Source organism: Plecotus auritus (genome assembly GCF_963455305.1).
Source record: "Plecotus auritus genome assembly, chromosome: 6".
NCBI classification, from domain to species: domain Eukaryota; kingdom Metazoa; phylum Chordata; class Mammalia; order Chiroptera; family Vespertilionidae; genus Plecotus; species Plecotus auritus.
In genome coordinates, this window is record NC_137773.1 from 31,593,362 (window position 1) to 31,621,323 (window position 27,962).

General features: G+C 40.2%; 1 protein-coding gene and 1 pseudogene across 5 annotated transcripts in view; one reads left to right on the forward strand and one right to left on the reverse strand.

Moving 5' to 3' along the window:
- The window catches only part of CTNNA1 (catenin alpha 1), a 198,832-nt gene that overhangs the window by 11,981 nt on the left and 158,889 nt on the right, over positions 1 to 27,962 (reverse strand). For all 4 annotated transcript variants that reach the window (XM_080672996.1, XM_080672997.1, XM_080672998.1 and 1 more), the window contains 2 exons: positions 12,221 to 12,313; positions 5,199 to 5,355 (listed from right to left, as the gene is read on the reverse strand). In XM_080672996.1, the coding sequence (XP_080529122.1) occupies positions 5,199 to 5,355; positions 12,221 to 12,313 (250 nt within the window). The remainder of the gene's footprint in view (positions 1 to 5,198; positions 5,356 to 12,220; positions 12,314 to 27,962) is intronic.
- Positions 2,759 to 2,953, forward strand: LOC308250409 (H/ACA ribonucleoprotein complex subunit 3-like; annotated as a pseudogene). Its single transcript has one exon. The product of its transcript is annotated as an H/ACA ribonucleoprotein complex subunit 3-like (transcript).

Below are 27,962 nucleotides of genomic sequence, written 5' to 3' on the forward strand. Positions count from 1 at the left end.
CCCTCACTGAACAGCTGTGTCTAGGAAAACCCCAGCCAGCTGAGGCCACCACACACCCAGGACACAGCATCAACCCTGCTCTCCACACTGGTGCCATTGGACAAGTGCAAACATGGGAGGGTTGGAGGAACCCACACTAACCATAAATTACTTAAGCTTTAATTGAAATTCCCAGGGAACTTAGCCTGGGTCTATTATGAGTAGACACACCAATCTGTACACCCCATTAAAGGCTCTGATAGTTCATTAGTCTTTTTTTACAGATGCTTCTAACAAGGGAAAAAGTCATATACATACAACAGTATTTATTATGGACACTATTATTATGTCTGTTTTTCATCTGAAAACCTTTTAGGTCCATCTCTACAGATCTAACCCATCTATTTTAATGGCTGTGTAGTCCCTATTAAATAGATGGAAGGACCATAAATCACTTAGCCTTCTCTTACACCTTTTGGTTGAAGTGAACAGCCTAGTACAGATATTTTGGCAAACATTTGTGTACATGTCCCTGGGGCAAGTCTCTAGCAACAGGATTACTAAATCAAAGGCATAGACATTTAAAGTAGATGTTTGGTACCTAATTGCCATCTAGGAACCAAGCCAGTTGGCACTCTCCAAAAAAAGGATGCATAAACTTATACATCAGTCCACAATGCATGGCAGGGCCTGTCCTGCATACCCTTTGCTCTGGATATCTTTATTGATACAATCTTATGCACATAGAGATAATATTACACAAAGGACTTACTATATAACAGGAAATATTCTGATTGCTTGACGTTTAACTAAATGGTAGCTATTTTTTTTTTTTTTTTTTAATTACCATTGCCCTAAATGGTTTGGCTCAGTGGACAGAGCGTCAGCCTACGGACTGAAGGGTCCCAGATTTGATTCCAATTAAGGGCACATGCCCCGGTTGCAGGTTCAATCCCCAGTAGGGAGGGTGTAGGAGGCAGCTGATCCATGATTCTCCTCATTGATATTTTTCTGTCTCTCACCCTCTTCCTTCCTCTCTGAAATCAATAAAATATATATATACACATATTTTAAAATCACCATTAATTAATGAGGAAACTGAGGTACAGAAGTACTGAGTGACCTGCCTGAGGCCACACAGCTAGTGGGCACTGGAGTCAGAAATCAGATCTAACTTCATCACTACCTACGCCACTTCCTCAAAAGAGGAACTCTTCAGTTTTGCATTTTTGCTATAAAACACAAAAACAAAAATTAGGTACAGTAATCTTTATTTAATGTCCTCCAAATCAGACCAAATTCTTTGGGCACACTGATACATAATGAAGAAAAAAGTACAAATTACCACTCTTGTGTATTGCCCCAAAGTAATGCAATATGTTATATGCTTCTAAGAGCATATGGTAAAGCAATGTAATAAACAAATTAGAACCACCTGCATCTTTAAAAGTAAAAAAATTTAAAAAGCAACCAAAACTTCCATGTGTAAGCAGAGTAAATGAATGAGAAAGTAAATTGCATTTCCATGGAAAACATTTATCAAATACAATTCAAATGAAATTCAAACAGTCTTCATCACTTTGTTAAATTTCACACCACCATCCTTATGGGATCACTCAATGCAAATACATTCGTGATTTGCTGAATGCTCCTTAGTATCCTAAACCAGTGGTCAGCAAACTCATTAGTCAACAGAGCGGCAAACCGCGGCTCATGAGCCGCTTGTGGCTCGCGAGCCGCAGTTTGCCGACCACTGTCCTAAACCATCTACAATATTTACAGGGCAACATTATGAATAGAACAGCTTGGGGGAAAGGAATCCCCATTTCCTCTTCCCTGAGAGTGGCATGCATATACCTCTATTTTCAGTGCCACTGTCTCATATTTGTTATGCAGTAACCCAAGTTCTCCTTGCCCTGCAGATTCAGAAAACACTGGCATCGGTCTTGCAGATGCCATGCAAAATGGCCACTACTTTTTGAGCCACAAATTTAGGATTGCCTTGTGATAAGTATAAGGGAAGTTAGGAACCAATGGAACAGAATATCCAGGAACAACAGAACTAAAGCAGCGTAATAGGGTCCTCTCAGTCCTGATCCCTAAATAACTTGCCCTTGGATAGGCTACAGCAAACATCCTGGCCCTATGGATTCCAAGAGGGAATGTGATGGTGGAAAATCATTAGTGGAAATAATCGACAAAAACCCTCCCACTGCCAAAGGGCCACAAGGCACCAAAATACAGTAGAGAACAACCACTCTAAGGAGTCAAGCGGCATCATCACTTTCCATTTGGCAACATATTATGAAGCCCACCAACCTTAAGGCCCATCTCCCCAGACGACAATCACCCGTGGTGGGACTTACCTGGCAGCCCCCTGCTCAGAAACTGATGGGACTACTGAAGCACCAGTGTGTGTGAGGGCAAGAGGAAATTAGCCAAGGGGGAAGATCAGCATGAGGCCAAGACATGGCTTCTCATCTCAAGACTGCCCCTGACTACTGCAGAATGACACCTGCTCTCCATTCCACGGTGCATATCCAGAGATGCTTAGCTGCACAAGGACCAAGAACTGGGACCAGAGGGGGCCTGCCCAATTAAAAGTGAGGTTCCTCTCAATGAGAGCCAAGACTACCCTACTGAGGCTATGTGTCATGAGATGGGGAGACATCTCTAGCCACCCCCCCACACACACACAAAAAAAAACTGCTAAAGCTGGGTGAGGCCCTTAGTAGACTGAGCTGCAGATGCAATTGGAACCTCCTGCTTCAGCGAGATCATGTTTCTCCAATATTACCTCAATGAAAAGGGAGACCAGGTCTATACCCTGAAGAAGTTTGATCCTATAGGACAACAGACCTACTCGACCCATCCTGCTCGGTTCACCCCAGACGGCAAATATTCTCGACACTGAATCACCATCAAGAAATGTTTTAAGGTGCTGATGACCCGGCAACCGCGCCCTGTACTGTGAAGGTCCCTTAAATTTCATGTCTCTCCTGCCATCCGTGACCCCTCTGAGACTTTCCGAAACCAAGCTTTTCAGTCTGGAGCCATGAAACCTTCTTACCACCCTTAGTCTTTGGAATCCGGTGTCACCATTACCTTTGATCATGCTTGTGTGAAGCAATCATGGTAGCACCCCCCTTAAAGGGAACAAGTTTAAGTCTGCTTTTCATATTTTGACAGCCACATTAAAATGATTTGAAAGAAAAAAAAAGTGCTAAAGCTGCCATGGGTGAGGTAGATACATGAAGGACTCTGAATGATGAAAATTAACTGGTTAATGGAGAACTCTGCACAGGCATTTGCTTGTCTGTTCCCTTCATCCTATGCCCCTAAAAAGCACATTAAAAAATCAGGAATTGTTCATTATTTAATTACTTGACATTGCTAAGCAAGTCTGTGACAAAACATTAGAGAAACATACCATATAAAATTCAGATGCTCTGAAAATATCACCACTTTTTGACTAGAATTGTTCTGTGTTTTTATATGCTAAATAGAAACTGTCTAAACTCCTTTCCATCAAGTCAACCCTTATACTTTCCACAGTTGCATAAAAATTGAACATATCAGACAAAACTGTATCTGTTAAAGAATTTTATTTCTCTTTACCATTCTTCTGTTTTATGTCACATACCTTAACCATACTGCCTGGATTTCATTAACTACTGCAGAATCCCTTTTGTTCTGATTTGAAGATGTATGAGGGATATTCGACTCTCTTTTTATTTTGCTGTAAGAACTGAAAATCCCTTGAGACCAAGCCTGATACACCCACTCTAATCAGGAGAGGGGAAGTTTAGGAATGGCTTAGCTAGCTCCAGAGGGGTGCTTTGCATTGAGAATTCTGAATTTGTTGTTTACTTAAAAGTGTGCTGTGAAGGTAGAATTTTTTTTTTCCTAAACCTATGAAAAAGACTAATTCAGTACTTTATTGGGAAAAACAACGGAAGGCCAAGATTTCCAAAAAAAGCCATTTGCTGCATTTTTGGCACCTGCAAAGATGTGCTTCCAAATGAGTTTTTGTTTTAAAATACCAGCATCTGTAATTTGGGGTTCCTGCAGCAGCACAGTTTACACCCTTTTTTGCAGTTTATGGATTGCCTGCTCCTTACTCTGTCAAGTAGAGCCACCAATCCCAAGGAAAGCAGGCAGAGACTGGGGACATTGGTATGCGGAGCACACTGTCACCTTATGTAGGTCACTGCTGGAGGACTGTGCTGTGCATGTACTTAGGCCCTGCTTCTGTTCAAGCCCCACTGCCACTCGCACGCCCACGTTCCAGCCTGTGGTTTCCTCAGGCGAAAGGTAGTTTCATCCCTACAACTACCAGCACTGACTGCCCAACCACTGGCCTCAGGATGTCTGGCACCTCCAGGCAGCAAGCAGTGCGGCCAAGGGCAGCAGAGGATCCATTAAATGGAGAGTGCATTTATACTTAACTCTAAGGAGATGGATTGAAATTTATCTCTGTGCGATAAACAGTGAATTGCAATTGACAGACATTTTCTATATGAATGCAATTTACTATGTCATTACCAGTTTATGTTTATATAATGAAATCAACTGTTTTTGTGAGGTGAATTACCCAGATTTATTTTTTTGCAAGTTCATAATTAAATGGCGTTTAAGTATTTCCTCTCTGTTTTCTGTCTGTGTATCATACAGACAGTCTTTTGAAAAGTAGTCAGTCCAACTATGATCATTTGTGAGAGAGAGAGAGGAGATTTCCAAGCAGGGGAAAACTTGTTTTCAAAAAGAAACTAAAGGTGATGGTGTTGGTATTCCCTTCTCCTAAGTTTCACTGCCTCATAACAAAAAACCACAGCCTCTACTAGGATAAAGGACATTTTTTCTAAACACAACAGCAGGAAGAGTGGTGGATGGTATGGTGCTGTACAGGTCAGTTGCAAAATCCTACTCTCAACAAACAGGGAAAACCCTCTGCCAGCCAGTTTTCTAATTGAAGCTTCTAAGATCAAGACCAGCCCACCACATGGGAAACAACTCCAATGCCACCTCCCCATGGCTCAGGAGTCTGTGGTAGCTTTTCTTGTTTTTGTTTTTTAATTAAAATGAAAACCAGCACAGTATTATTGCTAGAATAATTTACCTGCCCAGACTTGGGGGCGTTAAGATTGCCCATTATTGTAACTTAGGCAAAAGTAATTATGCACATCCTCACAAGCCTCTCTGAGGAACCAGCTGATTACCTGAGACAGCCAAGAAGTCATCGATGGAAGTAATGTCATCGACGGCATCTGTGAGAACACGGACTTGTTTTTCCCACTGTTCTTTAAAAAGATCCATGTTCTCTTGGGCCAGCTTACTCTGTGGTTTTGCTGCTAAAGCCAATGCAGCATTAATAACCTGCAAAGATAGTCAAGTTCACTGTTTACTTTTCAGAGTCATGAAAATAAGACAGGTGGGATAACATGTTCAGTAGAGTGGCGATGGCTTTGTTTCACATGCATTTTTCAGGACACATGATACCACACGTTTCACTATAACACAAAGCTGGAATAGAGAAATGTGTTAAATAGGTTTTTAAATTTTAATGTAAAAGCAACACATTTGCAATATAGAACTTTAGTAATACACTGAAAATATGGACAATTACAAAGAAATAAAAATATCTAATCTTTCCACTCTGTGATAGCAACTCTATAATTTTTTATATTATATTCCAGGCTTTTTTCTCCTCATATACATATGTATGCCTGTCAAAAAAATACACAATTAGAATTATGTGCTACATAAAACTATCTTATTTCTTTTAAATCTTCTCCATATCATCTACACACACACAAAAGAGAAATATGCTAATTAACCGGGACGCTGTAACAGGTCGACTGGACAGGAGGAGGTTGTGTGCGCAGCGGTTGGGGGCGGGGCGGCAGGGGCCTCCATGTACCTGCGCCAGGGAAGGGCCTGATCAGCAGCGGCTGCAGCTACTTCAAGGGCCGGAGTGGGAGGCAGGGTCAGAGAGGGAGGCAGGGCCGGACCGGCAGCGGCCGCGGCTGCTGCGGGGCCCAGGGAGCAAGGCAGGGACAGACCAGCGACTCGAGGGTGGGCGGCGCTGCACAATTTTGAATCGCGCACTAGGCTCCTAGTGAAATGTAAGTCTAAAAAATTAACTGTTTATTCCATCTTATAGATACACATCATTATTTTCCTATTGTAGGATATCTATGTTTGTTCCAGCATTCTTAATAATCTTACGATACACATTTGGCATTTCAGGTTCTTGATACATTATCTAAGCACAACTGTGAATAATAAATTGTATTCTAATTCCAAGCATTTTTCTAACAGGCATATTTGACATATATGAACATAAAGTATAAAATTTGTGAAGTTCAAAAAGTTATTTCTTTAAAAAATGGCTTTGAGATAGAATTCACATACCAAACAATTCACCCATTTAAACTGTATAATTTGATGATTTTTAGTATATTCACAGTTGTACAACCATCATCACAATCATAATTTTCATCACTCCAAAAAGAAACCCTATATCCATCAGTAGTCATTTTCTATCAACATTCCTTAACCCTATCTTCTGGCAACCACTAAGTTAACTTTTTGTCTCTGTGGATTTGTCAATTCTGGATATTTAATATAAATGAAATCATATACTAATATGTGTATTTTTGTAACTAGCTTCTTTCACTTAATGTTTCTAAGGCCCATCTACATGCTATAAAATGTATCAGTATTTCATTCCTTTTCATTAATCAACTAGAGGCCTGGTGCATGATTCGTGCATGGGTGGGGTCCCTCGGCCTGGCCAGCGATCAGGGACCACGGGAAGTTGGCCTGCCACAGGAGATTGGTTGTAGGAGTGCACTGACCATCAGGGGGCAGCTCCTGCATTGAGTGTCTGCCCCCTGGTGGTCAGTGCGCATCATAGCAACCCATCGACAGTCACTTAGGCTTTTATATATATATAGATAATATGCCATTATATGGCTGTATTGTATTTCATTTATCCATTCACCAGTAGATAAGACATTAGAACTGTTTCCACTTTTTAGCCATTATGAATAATGTTGCTATAAATACATGTTTTTGTGTTTTCATTATTCTTGGGGTATAACTAGGAATAGAATTGCTGGATTATATGGTTAACTTTATGTTTAACATTCTGGGAACTGCCTTACTGTTTTCCAAAGCAGCTGTAGCATTTTACATTTCCACCAGCATGTATGAGGGTTCCATTTTCCCCAATTGATTTTCCTTTTTTCTAAAATTATTGTCATCCTAGTGGGTGTGAACTGGTATCTCCCTGTGGTTTTGATTCTCATTTCCCTGATGGCTAGATGGGTATAGTTCTTTTTATGCACTTACTGACCATTAGTATAAATTCTTTAGAGAAATATCTACTCAGATTCTTGGTATTCACTGAATGAGTAATGAAAGTAGTATGAAAATGAGCTGAGAGAATAATAAATTAAGATTTCTAAGCTCTGGTGGGAAGCGGGTGCTGGGGGTTGGTGAAGAGATTGAGCAAAAAAGAAAAAAGAGAGAAAGAACTCATGGACACAGACAACAGTGTGGTGAATGCAGTGGAGGGGGGTGGGTGGGAATGGAAGAGGGTATACAGGGGATAAATGGTGCTCCAAAAAAACCACCAAAATTTTAAAAAATACTAAAAAGTTTTCTAAATACAAGGTGCTTATGGGTTATTAAAAATAAATGTGTTTCTAATAATGCAACTTGGAAGGGAAGCAAAGATAAGAGGAAACTGATGGTGATGAAGTGGAGATCTGGGTGAAGCAGAAAAAATAGTTATCACAGAGGCATCTGAGCACACAAACTTGATGGTATGAGTTGGGGATGGTTTTTTCTAGGTAAAATAGGAACCACATACCTACAGGTCATGTGTATAACTCCCAAATGATTGGAGGGATATGCCAAAGAGTTAGCCCCCAAAAACTGTAGTTGTAACAAACTTAAGTATTAGACCTGCTAGACTGGTGCAACTGTTCCTCTTTCCCACTAAACAACAGAAGTGAAAACTATCAAGACAATCAGTAAAAGATTCCTAGGCATAGGGGGGCTATGCCATCCAGTTAGTAATTACTAGTAGCCCACTACTTTCTAGTGTATGGGTTTGGATAATAAATTATTTGGAAGAAAAGACATCCTATCTTTCTCGTGTTATGCTGTGGTCTCCCATATTTTCATCATTTCAAGGCTTGTTTTTTGTCTCTTTTTCTTCTTGCCATTCATTTCCACTAGGTGCTTCATCATTGTGGACTACTCACTTCATTAATTAACTCATTAATTCATTCATGTTTCAATGAACCAGAGTGAAACTAGACCTTGTAAGAATATTTGTCTTAAGAAAATGTTTCCAATGAGAGCCAAGTAAACATAGACCGGGACTTAATTATATGTTTTAAATACTAAGATAATTTTCCCTTACAAAGAGAAAATTGCTTTCTTTTGTTCTGTAATATATCTTATTGCATACAGTATAAGGGAGGAACAGCACCTTGCCTAAGGTTAACTTTCTCATTTGACTACAAAACTTTCTCATTTTTACAAAGGACACCTGATAAATGGAACTGCCTTATGATTCAGCGATCCCACTTCTGGGAATTATGTGAAGGAACCCGAAATACTAATTCAAAAGAATATATGCACCCCTAATGTTCATTGCAGCATTATTTACAATAAATATCCATCTGGAAACAGCCCAAGTGTCCATCAGTAGATGAGTGGATAAAAAAGCTGTGGTACATTTATACAATGGCATACTACATGGCTATGAAAAAAGGAAACCTTACCCTTTGCAACAGTATGAATGGACCTGGAGATTATTATGCTAAGTGAAATGAGCCAGTGGGAGTAGGTGCAGGTGGGCAAAGGGGGTGGGGGAGGAATGGGGTAGAAAGAGACTTTACTTTGGATGGTGAGCACATTGTGCAGTGTGTAGATGATGTGTGACTGAACTGTACACTTGAAACCTGTATGGTTTTATTAACCAATGTCACCCTAAAAAAGAGAGATCATCTCTAAAATGCCCTCTTCAAATTTTGAAGACTCAATGGTCAAAAACCTGTTGTTGGCAGGGTTTTGTTTTGTTTTTTTTTTTCTTCCCTTCCCTAACCAGCACCAAATGAACTAAAAAACTGAAATATCTGAAGTAGTTATGGTGGACTAAAAGGCACATTTATAAGCAAGACAATGTCGGGGACATATGGGGATATAGTGTCGGGTCTTTCCTAAAACAGTTTTTTCCTTGTGAGATTGTATAAAGCTGGGGGCTCTGTGCTCAGATGGAGGCGGGACCCCTCTCTGAATGAACAGAGTGAGAGAGAATGCAGCCACAAAGTAGAAGGCAATGGGGAGAGGGGGGGGGGGGGGGGAGGGAGAGAGACCTGACCTACTTCATTTCTTGCTGATGAGAACAGCAAATCACCAAAAATGTGGGTGCTTTCTCCCCCCAAACAACAAAATAAAGCCATTTTCAGGTTACTTCCTCCTCAATTCAAGTTTAATCTCCAATATTTGAAGTGAAAGTCACTTGACTACTAAAAAAGTTATGATTTTAGAACAGAATTTCCCATTTCCAAAAGTTAATTTTGGTACAGGGGGACCTGGAAAATGGGGACAAAAACTCTTCTCTCCTCTCCAGAAAGGAACAATGAGAACTAGGAGCCAACTCCAAACTGTAGGTGGGGCCACTAAAGAGCAGCCCCTAGGGAAGCTGCACCCAGCAGAGGGGCCAGGGCTGCCTGAATGCAGGACTCTGGGTGTGAAGCACAAAAAACAGCCTGGAAAATCCCAACAGGCATTCCATCCTTGGACACATGTTGACAGTAGTGTCACAATAAGGAAACATACACTTTAATAACTGTTTGTCTATATGCTATAGCATATTAAATACCACCTTAAACTCCTGGTGAATTAACTAACTAATCTAGTTTAGATCATTGGCTTTGCCTGGAGTCTGTTTATCAAACAAGCCACTGACTACAGAAGAGAATACCATAGGGCTAGAAACCCCTCACCTACCCCCACTCCCATGAGCCTGAGCTCAGAGTCTGCATCAGGATGAAGAGAAAGGAGAGGGCTCCACTCAAATCCCTCTTCCTCAAAGTAACAGCTACCTTGAAGGGGAGGGTCTTTTGAGCATGAAACACATGGACCAAGGCAGGCCACATGCAGCTCCCAAAAGTGTTTGGTTTACCCTCCTCAAAGAATTTCAAAATTTTAAAATTTGTTACCAGTCATTTAAAATTGAAACTTGACAGAAACATCTGAACTGCTGACTTCTCTTTAAAAATAATGAAAGCCCTGGCTGGTTTTGCTCAGTGGATAGAGCGTCAGCCTGCGGACTGAAGGGTCCTAGGTTTGATTCCGGTCAAAGGCATGTACCTTGATTGAGGGCACATCCCCAGTGGGGGGTGTGCAGGAGGCAGCTGATTGATGTTTCTCTCTCATCAATGTTTCTAACTATCCCTCTCCCTTCCTCTCTGAAATCAATAAAGATATATTAAAAAAATAAAAAATAAAAATAATGAAAGGACCTAGCAACACATAATTTATGCACATCGCCATTTTCATTAGGCTCTATCTACTAGACTCCTCATGTGATTTTTTCCCTGGGCTTTAAGATCATTTATATAAATATTCTTGGTAGGTGTGATCAGCGTATGTTACCATCTGTTTCAGCCGATATGTGAAAGCATTATCACTTTTCAAACATTTAAAAACCAAATGGAGAACTAAAGACATTAGAAACAAATACTGATAGGGCAAAATGGCAAACTTAAGGAGAGAATGCCAAATCTTTAGAAACATGCTCTAAATTTATTTCATACAACTTGGTCACACATTAACTTCTGGAGGTTATTCAATCCATTGTGCTTATCATTATCTGTACAGCTAGCAATCACTAGTAGATTTCATCACTGGATTAAAGCTAAGGAATTGCCCATCACATACATAATGTGGATTCACAAACTGAGCCCATCACACTAATATTTAGATGAAGCAACTCTCATTGGGAAACTAGCCACATGGTTGAGAATGAGAGCAAATGCCCTAAACTAACCTGCATACCAGTTAGGATCTCAAATTAGTAACCAGGTTTACTTATTTCAATCACCTACCTTGAGTGTCAGGAATTATTTATATGAACGGGTATTGGACACAGTATATTTTAAAGTTGGTTGCAGACATAACACAGAAACTTCCTTCCTGTGACCTCTATTCCATTACTCCAGTTCCCTTGCTTATTCCCATTTATTCGTGGCCAATGCCATCTGGCAGGCCATTTAGAGAGAGGTAAATGTAAATCCTAAGTATGCCCATGAGCATTCTCTACCTGGAAAACTGGAGAGGCAATCTCTTCCACTGAAACAGCATTTACACTGCTTATTTTGCCTGGGAGTGGCAAGGAGTATCAGGCCACACAAATAGGATCTGTTCCCCTCATGGGATACACCATTCTTCTATGTGCTTCAGAGTATTTCTCGCTTAACCTAATCCCATCACCAGTATTTCAATATGCCATTATAAATGGAAAAAAGTTCTCAAGCTTTTACTTTGGTAGCTGGCTTAATTACATCATTAATATCAGTATCATAAGGCTACTTTAGGACACTACAGAGTAAGGGTTCCAGCTCTTGAATCTTTCCCGCTCCTTCCCCAATACAGAAACACCCAAATACTGGGCATTAGGATGGAGGGCAGGTGGGTAGCTATTCTACTTTTAGGCTTGTGGGGTGACCATCATGATTACAGGACTGCCAGATGTTGCAGGTAGCCCTTCATTCAAGAAGGGTGTAGACTGAATAGTGTGGTCACTGCACACCCCCTATTTATGAGCAGTGGAGGGTGCATTTTTATTTATTTATTTATTTATTTATTTATTTATATTTTTCAGATATTTTAATTGCTTTTTTTAGAGAGAGTGGAGGGGAGAGGGAGAGGGAGAAACATCAATGTGAGAGCGGAACATCGATTGGCTGCCCCCTACACACTGGCGAGGGTACTATGCATTTTTAATGAAGGGTAAGAGGATAGAACATGTGATGCCCTGAGGAAATGTCAACTGAAGTTAAACAAATTTCTCCAAGATTTGCAGACTCTGAATCAGTGTTTTGTCTCTAAGACTTCTATCTAAACTCCTAAAAACAAAACCAACAAAATAAACCTCATCTCCACTCTAACACAAATCCAATTTGTTGTACCTTACGCATTGCTGGTCATACTTTACCTGAGGACAGAGGGCTTCTAGCTGGCTCGCAGACATTCGAACAAGCTTTACACCTTCTTCATTGTTTGAAATAGAGCAGGCCAAGTTGGCGACCTAGAAGGAACACATGAAAAGATCTTTGAATATTTTTCTCTTGGACTGCAAAGAAAAACAAACATACACTTACCCCACCCCTGACCTTTACAGCTTATAAGGACACGTTTGTTTTTTTTTCTAGCTCTGTGCTGAGGAAAGTATAGATTCATAACAAAGGTCTCATTGTAAGCTGGTGGCCGAACCTTGAAACAACTCACAGGCTTTACATGGGCTCTAACCTGCCTAAACAGTAACTTCAGGGAGAGGTTCTCCTAGTGAGGGCAATAACTATGGCAGAAAAGCTATGGCATCAAGGGCATCAGAAAAGAATTGTTTATATACTCAAATGAAAATGTACTTTGCAGCCCTAACCGGTTTGGCTCAGTGGATAGAGAGCGTCAGCCTGTGGACTGAAGGGTCCCAGGTTCGATCCCAGTCAAGGGAATGTGCCTTAGTTGTGAGCACATCCCCAGTGGGGGGTGTGCAGGAGGCAGCTGATCGATGTTTCTCTCTCATCGATGTTTCTAACTCTCTATCCCTCTCTCTTCCTCTCTGTAAAAAATCAATAAAATATGTATTTTTTAAAAATGTACTTTGCAGCTGTTCTTGAAGTAAGGAAATAGAAATACTAAGTTACTATTCTCATTTGACATGTGAATGGATGCATTTCATTTGAACACAAGGTTATTTTTCAAATAAAAAAAATAGCATTAAGATAACATCAAGGCCATTCTCATCAGAAAAGGAAGAAGAAGCAGGGATGATGTCCTGTCATTAAGAACAAAACTGTCCTCCACCTGGGTTCTCAAAAGCACTGACAGCTGGACTCTTTCCTGAACAATGCTATTTCACTTGAACTAAAATCTTTACCTTCCAATCCAACTCTCAATGGCAGTGCTCATGCCAGTCTTTCCAAGTTGTGTCATACTTCCTCTGCCGTAGCTCTGGCTATGCTGAGAATGTTGCTCTGTAGTGATTGCTAGGGCTATGATCGCCTATCCATGTTCCTAAATGAACAGGCTTGCCAATTCCATTAGTAACACGGAGACCAACTGAATACATGGTGCTGAGACACATCTTTCCCCCAGTTGCAAACTGAATTATGAATGGCAGTTGAATATCAGAGGTACTTTCCAGGAATTTAAATGCCAGAGTAAACAAGGGCAGTGACAATAACCTTTGATTTTTTCACTCCTCTACCCAACTTAAGCACACAAAGGCACAAAAAAATTATATACTATTATGGCTGTTGTTTGCTATGTTACGGTTGGGGATTATCAGTTTTCTGTAAGTCTGCTAACTATCAGAATCCTGCAATGCTAATCACAAGGAGAAACAAAAGAATGAACATGCATTTAAAATAAAAGGTAAGGAAATAGAAAATTAAATCAGGTCTTTAATGTTTAGTGGCCTTCAAAATCACATAAAGAAGTAACAGGTATACTCCCTGAAGACTACAATTCTACTTTCTGATGTCAACTGGACCTGAGCCAAGAGACACTTTGCTCTTCATAATGACAATTTATAGAGCTGATTGTAGATTCCTATTTGTTTTGAAATTACTACGAAATATGACCTAAGCTAACTTTTGTAAACTTTTAAAAAACATTACACCTCAATTATACATTTTATGATGCTATAATGAAGGAGAAAGCTTAAATTACCGTGCTTCCCCGAAAATAAGACATCCTCCGAAAATAAGACCCACTTACAGGTTTCCTTCTGAGTGAAATATAAGGCATCCCCGAAAATAAGGCCCCCAGGCTCTGTCTCAGAATGAAAATTAATTTATCGTAAACTGGTCGCTAGGGCCGCCCCGACTGGCGTCTAGCAACCAGTGACGTTACGCGGAGTCCTGACGTCACTGCTGTGTGGAGGCGGAGCAGAGGTCGGATTCACAGTTTGTCTGGTTTGTGTTGACAACTACCGTACTACCGTACCGTATACAGGTAATAAATTTCCTTTATTTTCATTTAACAATAAATGTGTACCGTATTCTTCTTCATGGAAAAATAAGACATCCCCTGAAAATAAGACCTAGCATGTCTTTGGGGGCAAAAATTAATATAAGACATTATCTTATTTTCGGGGAAACACGGTAGATGAGTTCATGAATCTACAACTTCTACTGTCATAAGAAAGAATTTTGAAAAACAAATGTAAAATGTGAGGGTGACACTAAATTAGCAGTTTGGAACTAACAGAGGCCCCTGTGAGGTGAGCGTACTAATGCCCAGCACCCCGTCCACGCCCACCATTGAAGAGGCCAGCCCAATGTTAGCTGCAGGAAGGCCTGTCACTGTGTTTCTGCCTTCCATGCTCTAGTCTCTACTCATATACTCTACTTTCAATTTATGTCCTCTCTATTGTATGAATCTGACAAAACTAGAAAAACATATTTAAATTAAGAAGCAAAAAGATTATATAAAGTGTTTTCTACTATAGATCAGACACATGAGTGTGTGTGGCTGAGGGTGAAATGGCTGACTTCTATAAAGCATCTTTCCTGATATAAATCCTAACAAAGCAAAGGTTATGGAAGACTTGCTCTTTATTTTAAAACATTGTTTAAAAACATTTCTAATGTACTGCTGAAGCAGTAATGTTCAGCAAGAGCACACTGCCTGTTTCAGGAAGCCACCCTGCCTAACCTGGGAGGAGGCAGCAGGCGCCCGTCACTGACAGTCTTCTCCAGATGGATGCTCAATTCACTCCCCAGGGACAGGCTACTCACTTCTAACAATGACAAATGCGCAAATGCAGTATCTCAACCATGGCTCTCTGAGAGGCTAACCACATATACTAGTGCCAGGCTACAGGGAAAGCTGGGGGTGAGGGGAGGGGCATCCTAAAAGCCTCCGTCTGGGGCTCTAGGAATCTGGGATGGCAGCTAATACTGAGACAGTGTGAATTAAAAACACTCAAGAGCAGCTAACTCCCGGGAACCTGGCAGAGCAAGAGACTTAGTAATGAGCAGTATCTCTACATTTGTTCTGGGGATAAATTATTATATCTTTGCTATCACAGTAACTTGAGGTATTAACCATTTAAATGCCTTTGATTCCTGCTAATCCAAGAGGTAGGCTGAGACTGACACAATGACTAGTAGCAGATTTGAAATCATGAAGGCCTCTTTCCACCCTCCCCCCCCAATTGATTTTAGAGAGAGAGGGAGAGCGAAAAGGGAGGGGGAGGGAGAGAGCAACATGGGTTTGTTGTTCCACTTATTTACGCATTCATTGGTTGTTTCTTGTATGTGCCCTGTCCAGGGATTGAACCCCAACCTTGACATAAACGGGATGACGCTCTGATCAAATGAGCTACCCGGCCAGAGCATGAAGGCCTCTTTTGCACTGCTTCTGCCTAACCTATGTAAGTCTGGATCTTGTTAAAGAGCAGGACATTTCAGAAAACTTGCAACTCACTGATAAAAAAACAGCCCTGGGTTTTTGCTGGTTTCAGGAGTAGCCCAGTAACAATCTGTGCTGTGAAGGAGAGTGTCACAGTCAGGCTGTGTCAGATCAACAAATATGACAATTTGTACAGGACAGAAAAACAACTTTTCAGACATTTAGAAAAGCTCTACCTTTACTCCACACTTGATTTTCTTTACTTAAATAAAATGAATGAAACGAAGTTAGTAGTAGTAAAATGTCCGATTATGACTATTTCCCTCTATTGTATATGTACTGATGACTTTATTAAGTAAAATGCAGATTTGTTCAAGTCACGTACAGTTCTTCCCACTGCCCTCAGAAACTGCTCATGGCTTTACATTCAGATGAAATGTGACACTGCCTCTTACTCTGGAACCTCTGCAGGAAGAAAAGATGTTTTTTATTCTTGGTGATAAATTAATGACTTACTCTAACATCTCATCCATTCTGTGGCATAAAACAAGTAGAAAACTGTGGAAAAGGAAGCTTTAAAGTCTAAGTAGTAACATCACGACCTAAGAGGCCATAAGCTCAAAACCTGCATCACTTGCCATTGGCTGCGGGTCAAGCTACCACCTCAGTTTTTGTCTTTAAAATGATTGAGTCTGAGCTCTCAAAAAATCCAAAATAATAGTAACTCAACTTTTCCAAACTTGTCATATATCTGAGAAGTCCCAACTGCATATCATATAAATTTCAAAACCACTCAAGAAATTTCTAGCAATTACTCCCCAACCCACAAGGAACATGATGATGGAACAGAGGTCAAACCTAAATATTCCCAATTTCCAGGAAAAGGTGCTGGCTACCTTATTAGGAGAAACAAGGTATGTTACAAAAAAATGAAGTATGCATGGGTGATAGAAAAGTTCCACACTGGATTGTGGTGAAGGTTCCATCGTACTGTAAATTTAGTAAAAAATCACTGAATTGGATCCTTAAAATGGGTAAGATTTATGTTACATAAATTGTATCTCAATAATGCTGTTTTTTGTTTTTATTTTTTAATGCAGGTCTAAGCAGGAAAGTGATTAAGGTAAACTGTCAGAGGCTAGAAATGAGAAAGCAGAAATTCAGAGAGGTAAACAAGAACTGAAAACAGTGTTCACGTGGAGTAGGGTAGGTGGAAATGGGGTACAAACTATTCTGTGATCAGAACTTTATTTTGTTTTTTTAAAATATATTTTTATTGATTTCAGAGTGGAAGGGAGAGGAAGAGAGAGGTAGAAACATCAATGATGACAGAGAATCATTAATCGGCTGCCTCCTGCACGCCCCCCACAGGGGTGTAAGTATAGAAATTACATTATTTACTTGACCCAAAAATCTTTTAGGCTTAGGAGGTCATGTGTTAGTAGTATCCCTAAACAACTGGCAGAAACAAATATAAATGGAAATTTTCTCGGATGAAAGGTGATCTAATCCCAGGCCTCAAAGAATTCCCATGTACAAAATGCCAGGATGTGAAGTCACAATAAAAATGCATAAAATACACAAGGAAATAAGCTATCTGGGGCTAGAGTAAGCAAAAGAACTGAGTAATCAAATCCACAATAACTGCAGATACTCAAATGATCAAAAATGTAATATTAAAAATGTTTGTTAATAGAACTAAAAAAAAAAAGTAACCAAGGTAGAGACAAGGAAAAAGCACACTCAGAATGACTACGCAGATCTGAGCCCTGGCCTGTGTGGCTCAGCTGGTTAGAGCATCATCCCACGCATGGTAGGGTCTCAGGTAGGATTCCCAGGCAGAGCACAAATCTAGGTGATGGGTTTGATCCCCAGGCGGGGTGTAAACGGGAAGCATTTGATGTTTCTCTTAATGTTTTTCTCTCCCACTCCCTTCCTCTCTCTAGAATCAATGAAAAACATATCCTCAGGTGAGGATTTTTTTTTAAATTACTAATGAGGATTAAAAAAAAAAAGACTAGGCGGATTTGAGAAAGATCAAAATTCAATTTCACATGAAAAGTTATAACATCTGCCGAAACCGGTTTGGCTCAGTGGATAGAGCGTCGGCCTGTGGACTGAAGGGTCCCTGGTTTGATTCCGGTCAAGGGCATGTACCTTGGTTGCGGGCACATCCCCAGTGGGGGGTGTGCAGGAGGCAGCTGATCGATGTTTCTAGCTCTCTATCCCTCTCCCTTCCTCTCTGTAAAAAATCAATAAAATATATTAAAAAAAAGAAAAAAAAAAAGAGAAGTTATAACATCTGGCACTCCCAGAAATTTAAAATAATCTTGACTAAACACTGCTGAAAGAAAAATTACTAATCTATAAAGTCAAACTTAAAAATTATTAAAAAAACACACACAACTAAAGTAGAAATCTCTATAATATGGAAGTCATAAAAGAAATTATGAGACATGCAAGATAAACTGAGGACTACTATTCAACTATGAGTAATTTCAGAAGGAAAGACAGGAAAAAAAAAATGGAACAGAGGCAATACTTAAATTTTTCCAAGTGAATGAAATTTAAATTTTAGATTTGGGAAGACAAATTCTAAGCAGGATAAATAAAAGAAATCTAGTCCTGGTCATTTTGGCTTGGTGGTTAAGAGGGTCTAAGTTCGATACCGGTCAAGGGCATGTACCGTGCCCCAGGGGATGTGCAGGAGGCAACCTACTGATATGTCTCTCTCACTTCCATGTTTCTCTCTTTCTCTCCTCCCACTCCCTTCCTTCCACTATCTCTAAAAATTAATGGAAAAAATATCCCTGAGGATTAACCAACCCCCCCAAAAAGGTCCACACCCTGACCCACTGTAATAAAGCTTTAGAACAAGATTTTTTTAAACAAATATATTTTTATTGATTTAGGAGAGGTTGAGAGAGAGAGAAACATCAATGATGAAAGAGAATCATTGATCGGCTGCCTCCTGCACGCCCCCCACTTGGGATCGAGCCTGCACCCACACATGTGCCCTTGACTGGAATGGAACCTGGGACCTTTCAGTCTGCACACTGATGCTCTATCCACTGAGCCAAATTGGCTAGGGCAAGACAAGATTTTTATACAGCCAGAAAGTAAATACAAATTATGACTGATGACTTTTCAACAGCAACCATGGAAGCCAGAGATATAGAATATCTCCAACCCGGGCCAGTTTGGCTCAGTGGATAGAGCATCAGCCTGCAGACTGAATGGTCCTGGGTTCGATTCCTGGTCAGGACACATGCCCAGGTTGCAGGCTCAATCCCCAGTAGGGGGCGTGCAGGAGGCAGCCAATCCATGATTTTCTCTTATCATCACTGATGTTTCTCTCTCTCCCTTCCTCTCTGAAATCAATAAAAATATATTTAAAAAGAAAAGAATTAGAGCACAATAAAGACATTAAGTCAAAACTAAAACAAAAAGAGCATTTACTCCAGACATATCTTCCTCCCTCCCACTAAAGGAGTTTCTAATGACTATGCTTCAGGAAGAAGGGAAGTAATCCCAGAAGGGAGGTTTAATATGCAAGAAGAAATGGGAAGCAATGAAAATATGATATAATATTTATGCAAACTTGAAAAAAACAAAGCATACCAATAAGTATCTAACTCAGGGGGCTATAATTTAAGAGAATCAAAATACTGGACAACATTTAAGTTGGAGAATGGAGTTAAAACATTGTAAGACAGCGGTTGCCAATCTTTTGGACCTTACGGACCACCAGTGGTCCGCGGACCACCAGTTGGCAACCGCTGTTCTAAAAGACTTACATTGTTTCAGGAGAAAAAGATACTGATTAACTTTAACCTCTGAGTTAAACATGCTTGCTAAAATAGCCAGTTACCACTAATGAAACAGAGTGTATATGATTTCCAAACAAGAGTGGGGGTGGGGGGAGGAAATGGGAAGGCTCAATCAATCCAAAAACTGAAGGAGAAAGGAGGATAGAAACAGAGGTATAAGAAGGAGAGAATAGCCCTGGCTGGTTTGGCTCAGTGGATGGAGTGTTGGGCTGTGGACTGAGGGGTCCCAAGTTCGATTCCAGTGGAGGGCACATGCCCAGGTTGTGGGCTCAATCCCCAGTGGGGGGCATGCAGGAAGCAGCTGATCAATGATTCTCTTTCATCATTGGTGTTTCTCTCTCTCTCTCTCTCTCTCTCTCTCTCTCTCTCTCTCTCCTTCTCCCTTCCTCTGAAATAAAATTTTTTTAAAATTATAAAAAACAAAAAGGAGAGAACAAAATGCAATGGTAAAATGAATCCACATGTCATAATAATGAATGTATATGTACTAAACTCTAACAGAAAAGAAAAATCCTGCTAAGCTGAATAATAACAACTAAGCATATGCTCTTTACAAGGTACATTTAAAACATAACAAAACAAAGGTTGAAGTTTATTTTTAAAAAGGAGAAAGCAATGCTGGGATGATCAGGAGAAAGCACACAGACTCACAGCCCTCTGTCCTCCCAATATTGTCACTGGGAGGCTGAAGGCCATATGCTGGTTAGCCCCTTACCAGATCACATCTGTCTGGATCTCAACTCAGTAGCAATGGAATGTTATGATCTTGCCTTTTTAGAAGAAACTTACAAGAAAATCATGTGCAATGTCCCTATATGTTAAAATGTTGAGGACCCCACCTACTTAATCATTAACTGTCCCTTATAGAAAACCCCTATGTAAGGATTCTTTTTTAAAAATGTTTTTACTGATTTTTTTTTTCTTTAGAGAGAGAGGAAGGGAGAGGGATAGAGGGATAGAAACATCGATGAGAGAGAAGTGTCATCGATCAGCTGCCTCTTACATGCCCCCTGCTGGGGATCAAGCCAGCAACCCAGGTATGTACCCTGACTGGGAACCAGTGACCTCTTGGTTCCTAGGTCGACCGACACTCAATTGCTGAGCCAAGCCAACCAGGCTGTAAGGATTCTTTTTACATTTTATTTTTAGGATAGGCTTATTTTCCCTGGGGGAAAAAAGGGGGGGATGGGCATCCTTCCTCCATTTTAAAGACAAGGACTACACAATTAACTGTTTCATCCTTTTCTCCCTGCTACCAGGAAGTGCACTGCCAAATCCAAACTCAAGAATGGCAATTATAGATCATAATTATCTATTACTCTTTTCCTAGGGTCTGGCTTTCTGCATAAAAAGCCATATTTTATATGGTTTTATTCTAAATAAGCTATGTCAAATCTAATTTTAGGAAGAGGTAAGATATAACTATAAGTATCTCTAGCAACAGGATTAGGAGTAGTGAATTTACTAAAACATCATAAGCTATTTTAAACAACTTGGCTATTTTGTATTTTTAAAAGGCTTTCATTTGTAAATCACCACCCAGATGATACTGTAATCAGTTCCATTTATGTGGCATCATATATACCCCTTTAAAAGTTCCCTATTTATATCTAACTACCTGAATTATCTATTAGTAAAGGTAGAATGGGTGCCTGTCTAAATATTAGTCCATCTGGTCTACTGATGAGGAAATAGGAAGCCTACACTCTTTCCTGAAGCAGGGCCAAGGTTGGGCAGAGTGCTTCCTTAACCATCCTCATCAATGGTCAAGAGAAAAGAATCCTGATTCTCCTGAGAACAATGTTCACCAACTGCCTTCACTTGACTGTCCCAAAGTTTGACTGGGTGGTTAAGTTCAGCCAAAAATGCTTGTTAGGGGATAAGGTGCTAAAATAGTACATGCAAGACACTTTTGTCTCACACATTAATCTGAACTTACAGACCTTTGAAAATGTGAGAAGACCATGCTCAATATGCTTAGAAAATTCTTCTGGAATCCAAGGTCAGCATTCCCCCCAAGAACACCTCACTGCTTTCATGCAAATGTCCTATAGTCCTAAAAAGTTGAAGCTTCATTTAATTTGCTACTTGCAAGAATTTCATCTTATTGTATTATTCAGAGGCAATGAGAAAATACCCAAGATGTCACAGGTAGATCCTATAAAGTCAGTGTTTAATTCAAATGCTCCTTCCAGAGTATTCTTCAAGGCCACTTTACTACACAGTATCAGCATACCACAGAATAAAAGTTAAAATGCAGATCATTCAATTTGCAGTTCAAACACATTTCAAGCCAATAAAGCCATTCCCTATGAAGTCCTGGATAATGGGAAATACTTGGAAGGCAGAAGGGGAGCCCCACAAGTAATGATAATCCAGCTCAACAGCATACTAGTTACATTTACATTTTGGTTCTTAACTCAAGGCAATGAACAAGATATCATCTTACTGTAGCAAGTTCATTATAATAAGGGGCCCATTTTAATACAATGTCTGGGGCTAAAGGGAAAGGGATACTAAATGATACATAGTTTTTACAGGCAAGATTTCATGAATGGCATTTTTTTTCTATTTCACTCTGAATTCGTGAAACCGTAAAGGGGCTCAGAAGAGAACAAAATTAAAGGGGAAAACGAAATGATCTTTAGCCTCTGAGCTGCTTAAAAAGGTGGTGGGCAAAGAATGAAGCAAGTAAAAAGAATATATGGATGTTACATTATTGACAAAAAGGTACTATTTCTGACAGAAAATAAATGTTTCACCTCAATACACTTTAAATTGAAGAACAACTTAAAGAAATCATTAACTTAATGTGAGAAAGAGTCAAATATAAAAGGTAGTTATCGCTTCCTGAAGTATAGCCATGCCCTTGTATAAACAAACTAGAGGCCCAATGCACAAAATCTGTGCAAGGGGCTCAGCCCTCACAGCTTCGGCCGGCCCTCGCAGCCCTGGCTTTGTCTAGAAGATAGTCCAGCTGTTCGGTCTAATTAGCATATTAGCTCTTTATTATATAGGATGAAAGCAAAGCCCTCAGTGCTAGAAACAGAAGAAAATGGTGAAGAGAAGTGTTACCCAGCTCACCAACATTGACCCCTCAGCTCCTACTCCCCTACTTACTGGCGTTGGACAGCACAACCTCTATACACCCTTCACATAAGAAAGTAGACTTCATTACCTTCAATATGTAGAGAGGTACTAGATTTCACTGACAACTGTGCTGGAGTTAGTCAGAGGTCCTAACCAGACTTTGTGAAAGTAAGTTCAGAGCAACCTCACAGCAAACACTGTTACTTGCTTTTTCAAGGAAAATCACAAAAGTCATTTAGTAAGGATCCAATAGGCAGCCAGCAGCACACAGCCTTCTGAACAACTGTTTGCACATAGAGGGACTGGAGAAATTTGCTCTGTTCATACGTAAAACCTCAAGAGTCAGTATGTGGCTTTATTCTTGAAACTAAGCCTGTATTTCCATAATGTGATATACAAAGAAGACACCATTAAAGGTTTCCCTTTCTAAGTGGGTGTTATCCTTAATACTACTCAAAAACTATTAATACATTTGAAGCAACTTTACACGGCACCCCAAATTAAAGCATAACCTTTTTATACTATTTTATCTGGTCAGAGGGGAAAGTATTTCTATTAAAGCAATAAAGAAGACTTCCACAAACCAAATTAGCAAGTGCCAACACATCTGCTCCAATTTTATTTTGGTCACGTATTAAAATGCTGCTTAAATAACAGCTTTTGCTCAGTTTCCTTTCAAATGCTGATAAAATGGATATAATCTCAGCACCTTTTATGCTACATTATAAAAAACATATACACTATATACATTTATTTTGATTGTCACTCTCTCTTTAGTATAAAGTAATCTTATGCTTTTACATTTGAGAACCAGTAGACTCATTCCTCTAATTGCTATTGAGCACCTACTATGTTCCAGGCACTGTTCTAGGCCCATGTTCTCAAAGAACTTACATTCTATTAGAGCATGGTGTCGGAACAGAGAAGAAAAAAATGAAACAAACCAAATAATTTCAGATAGTGAAAAGTGTTATGAGGGATATATATCAGGTGACAGGGTGAAAAAAATGGCAGAGGGTGGTATGGAGGGAATGAGGGATCCACAAAAACCTCTCTGCAGAGGTAACATTTGGGCAGAGACCTGTATGATGAGAAGTGGACAGAGCATTCCAGGCAGAGGGCCCAAGGAGTGAAGAAGATACGAGGTGATGGCATGTCCGGGTATGGTATGGTTGAAGAGAAAGAAGTATTAGTAGTCTAGCATGGGGGGACTAAATGGTCGAAGTGAAAGTAGTAGTCTAGCATGGGGGGACTAAAAGGTAAGGGAGACACAGGACAATAGGCAGTTGGAAAGGCAGTCAGGGTACCTTATGGACCATAGTTAAGAATCTGAATTTTAGGATTTTATCCCAATTTTGTCTAAAAGAGAGAGAGAGAGAGACACTAGAGAGGGGCAAGAGTGCAAACAAAAGAATCAATTAGGAGGCTGTTGCAGAAGTCCAGTGAGAGATGATGGCTTGGACTAGGGAGGTGACCATGGAAATAAAGGATATGAAGACTTGTGAATTAAATATGGACCATGAAAAATAAATAGGGGGAAAGAAGAATCAAGGATAACTCCTAGACTTTTGGCTTGAACAACTAGGTGGGACAATGGCAAATAAAAAGTAAAAGAATGTTTCTCTGACTGCTATATGTAATAGTAAAAGACTAAAACAACCTAAATAATCTAGATGCCTCATGATAGGGGACTGGTTACATAAATGGACTAATAAATGTAAGCAATCATTATAAATGCTATAAATGAGTAGTTCATAATGCAATGAAATGGATATGATAAACAAGGCAAAAACACATTACATCATAAAACATTGATACCACTGGCCTCAAACCCCCCCCAAAAAAAATCAGTATATCAATTTTGTAAAGACTTTTCTAAAAAACCAACCCACATATAGATAAAATAAGTATGAATCTAGTCCAAAATGTTACTCTTCCTTATTTTCCAAATTTTCTAAAATGAACTTGTATTTCTTTTATAGTTTTTTTAAGCTATATTTTTAAATGGTACTGTTCCCTAATGGAATATAGTCTAAATTGGCACTTTAATCTTTTCTCCCCAAGCACCTTGCTGCATAGGGATGCTTTCAGAGGCTCTTATCCTAATATATAAAAATAGGGGCTGTCACGACCTAAACAACCAGATGGACGACCAAACAGCAGGCTGCGTGGGACGACCAGGCCGGCAGGGGGGGGAGTTGGGGGCGACCAGGCCAGTGGGTGGGGGGAGGGAGGGACAGTTGGGGGTGATCAGGCAGGCAGACAGGTGAGTAGTTAGGAGCCAGCGGTCCCGATTGCCAGTATAGGCCTGATCCCCGGACATCCCCCGAGGGGTCCCAGATTGGAGAGGGTGCAGGCTGGGCTGGGCTAAGGAGACCGCCCCCATGGACAAATTTCGTGCACTGGGCCTCTAGTCTCTAATAAAGAATTTGGGTGAATAAGCCCAGCGGTGTTGCCGTAGAGCAACCCTGGGCAAACTGGCTGATGAAAGTTTTATGTACATCTAGATCCCTAGATCCCTACTGCAGCAATCACACAGCATCCCCAAAGGGTTCTGGGAAGAGGCCTGGCTTCACTTCAGTGTGGAAGGGCACATTTTCTAACACCCAATAAATCAGACTATACCCTTTAGGAATCAGCTGTAAGAAGAGTTCATCTTTCTGATATACAGCAACATCCAAGTGTTTATGGAGAAAATTAGAGGGGGGAGGGAGATGGGGAGATGAAGAGGAAGATATTACTGAACAGCATAACAGAACCTGCTCTGGGGAGCAGATAGGCAGCTGGAATCTATAAAGAAGCTGCTAGAATATAGTATAGAAATAGCATATATGTGATTTCTATAGTTACCCCAATTTTAATGAGGATACTAAAAAGGAAATGAGGGTAATAGTGTAGACATGTTTTATCTAGATAATTTAGAGAGCAAGACAAAAACAAAGGGATTCTTAACTGCCTGAAAGGCCAACTATATACAAAGAATTGTTCAATCAAGAGAATGATTTCTAGTAGCAAGCTAAAAGGTTCTATTCAATGCCTTGTCTTAGATAATTTTCTAAACATCAGATTGAATAAAGGAGAAAAGATACTTATTTGAGAGAGAGAGAGAGAGAGAGAGAGAGAGAGAGAGAGAGAGAGAGAGAGACGCCATTATAATATTAGGAATAATGCCTGCAACAATCCTGACAGGACAGAACATTAGACTGAAACTAAAAGTATGTACTGGGTGACAGTCAAAACCACAAAGAGAACCAAACAACAACTGCACCTACACAGACAGACAAGAATGGAGTGGAGGGGGCCGAACAGCTGCACCTCTGGAGGGAAAACCCTGGGCTGTTTGTGAGCTTGGTGAAATTACACACTGAAGTCACTACCCAAAAAGCTAAAACCAACCTGAGATACACTGGTTGAGCCTCCTTCTGGAATGATGGAAGCCGTGGCTGCTCTACTCCATCTGCCTCTCCTCTGGCGCAGGCATTCAATAAGGGCTGGTTGAGTGGTCAGTGTTCAGAGAAGAGGCAGGATGAAGAGAGCCTCTGAAAGGCCTGAGGAAATATCTAGATAAGGGCCGTCTAATAGAAATACAATGTGAGTTACATAAAAATTTTAAAAATTTCCAGTAGCCACATTTTAAAAAGGTAAAGATTAGCAAAAATAATATGTTTTATTTAATCCCAAGATACTACATTTCACATGTAATCAGTATAAAAAGTTAATGCAAATTTTACATTATTTTTCCTTACTACATCTTCAATATCTAGAGGGAAGGACTCCTTCTGCAGTGGAAAACTCTAAGAAAACATAAGTGACAATTCAGGGATGTTCTACAGAAGGGATTTATACACCTGAGTGAGAATTATAGATTCTGTGAGGAAAACACTCACTCACTGAGGTGTAAAGAGATGGACCCAATTCCCTGGAAAGGACAGAAAACCTGGCTTCCAAACGGGAACCTAGAGGGAAAGGGAAACAATGCGAGGAGTACCAGCTAAGAGTATTAAGTCACTGGAAAATGGCCACAAACAGGATCTAATAAAGCTGCAAGAAACAAACCTGCCCTGTCTTTCCTCTTTCATGAAGTGTATATGGCTGCATAGCAAGCTACCTGAAAACCAGGCATTCCCTATCTAAGAAGTATATACTTACATTCAAGATTGGGAGGTACTGTATAATAATTTTTGGTCTTAGCATGGATTCCTGGGAGAAAACTTCTAAATCTTTGAGATTTCATTAGTCATAGGAGGGTCCTTGGTATTCATCATTGGCCCTGATAGTTTATGCTGATGAGGTAACTCCTGGTGGGGGCCCTAAATAAGTAATGCTAATGGCTGACTGAGAATTGAGGCAGACCACCATGACAACCAAGTGATTAGAGGATTGGGACATTCAGGAGAGCCCAAGCTTCAGGGAAGCAAGGGAAACTGGAGATGGACTTCAATTAAATCACAGTTCTATCAATCATGCCTACATAATGAAACCCTAATAAAAATTCTGGACACTGAAACTCAGTGGAGCTTCCTAGTTGGCAAGCCATCAATGTGTCAGGAGGGTGAAGTGCTCTGATTCCATGGAGAAAACTGTCTTTGAGTTTTGAGACTGTTACAGAGAAAGCCACAGGCCCAAAATGGCAGCACTAATACTAAAAGACCATGATACCAAACCCAGACTTTAAATGCAGTTTCAACCTCTCCCAGAAACATAATCTTAATCAACCAGTCTGTTTTCTGGTCAACATCAATGAGGTAATCAGTCACATGGGCCCTTCTCCATAACCCCCAGCCCCCCTGCACAGAAAGAAGTGGCAATCTGTTTTTGGGTTCTCTTTCACCCAGAAATAATCCTTTCCTTTCCTTTGTTAATAGTCCCTTGCCCCACTCTCCCTTCTATAAAACCTTCCATTTTGTACAACCCTTAGAGTGCCCTTCTAGTTGCTAGATGGGATGCTTCCTGACTCATGAATCTCTTAACAAAGACATTAGATTTTCAAATCTACTTGGTTGCATTTTTTGTGTTTTCTTAACAAGGCCTTTTCATACTTCACCCTATGTGTCTCTTTATTTGGCTGGTCTCAATTTGTATCATAATAAAACGTAATCATAATTAGTATAGCACTATTCTGAATTCTATGAGTTGTTCTAGCAAATTACTGAAACTGAAATAGGCCATGGGAAGCCTCCAAATTTGTAGCCAGTTAGAAGTGCAGGTGGTCTGGGGACCCCCTAACTTGCAGCTGTGGTAACTCCAGGTGGTAAGCAACAGAACTGTACTGCAGTATTTTAGGAAAACAAGCATCTGACAGAATTCTCAGTGGCTACAGAATCTTTCCTTTCCTGCCAGAGGCCTATCACCACTAGTCCTACCCAACTTTCACATAGCACTCTTACTTCTAAACCC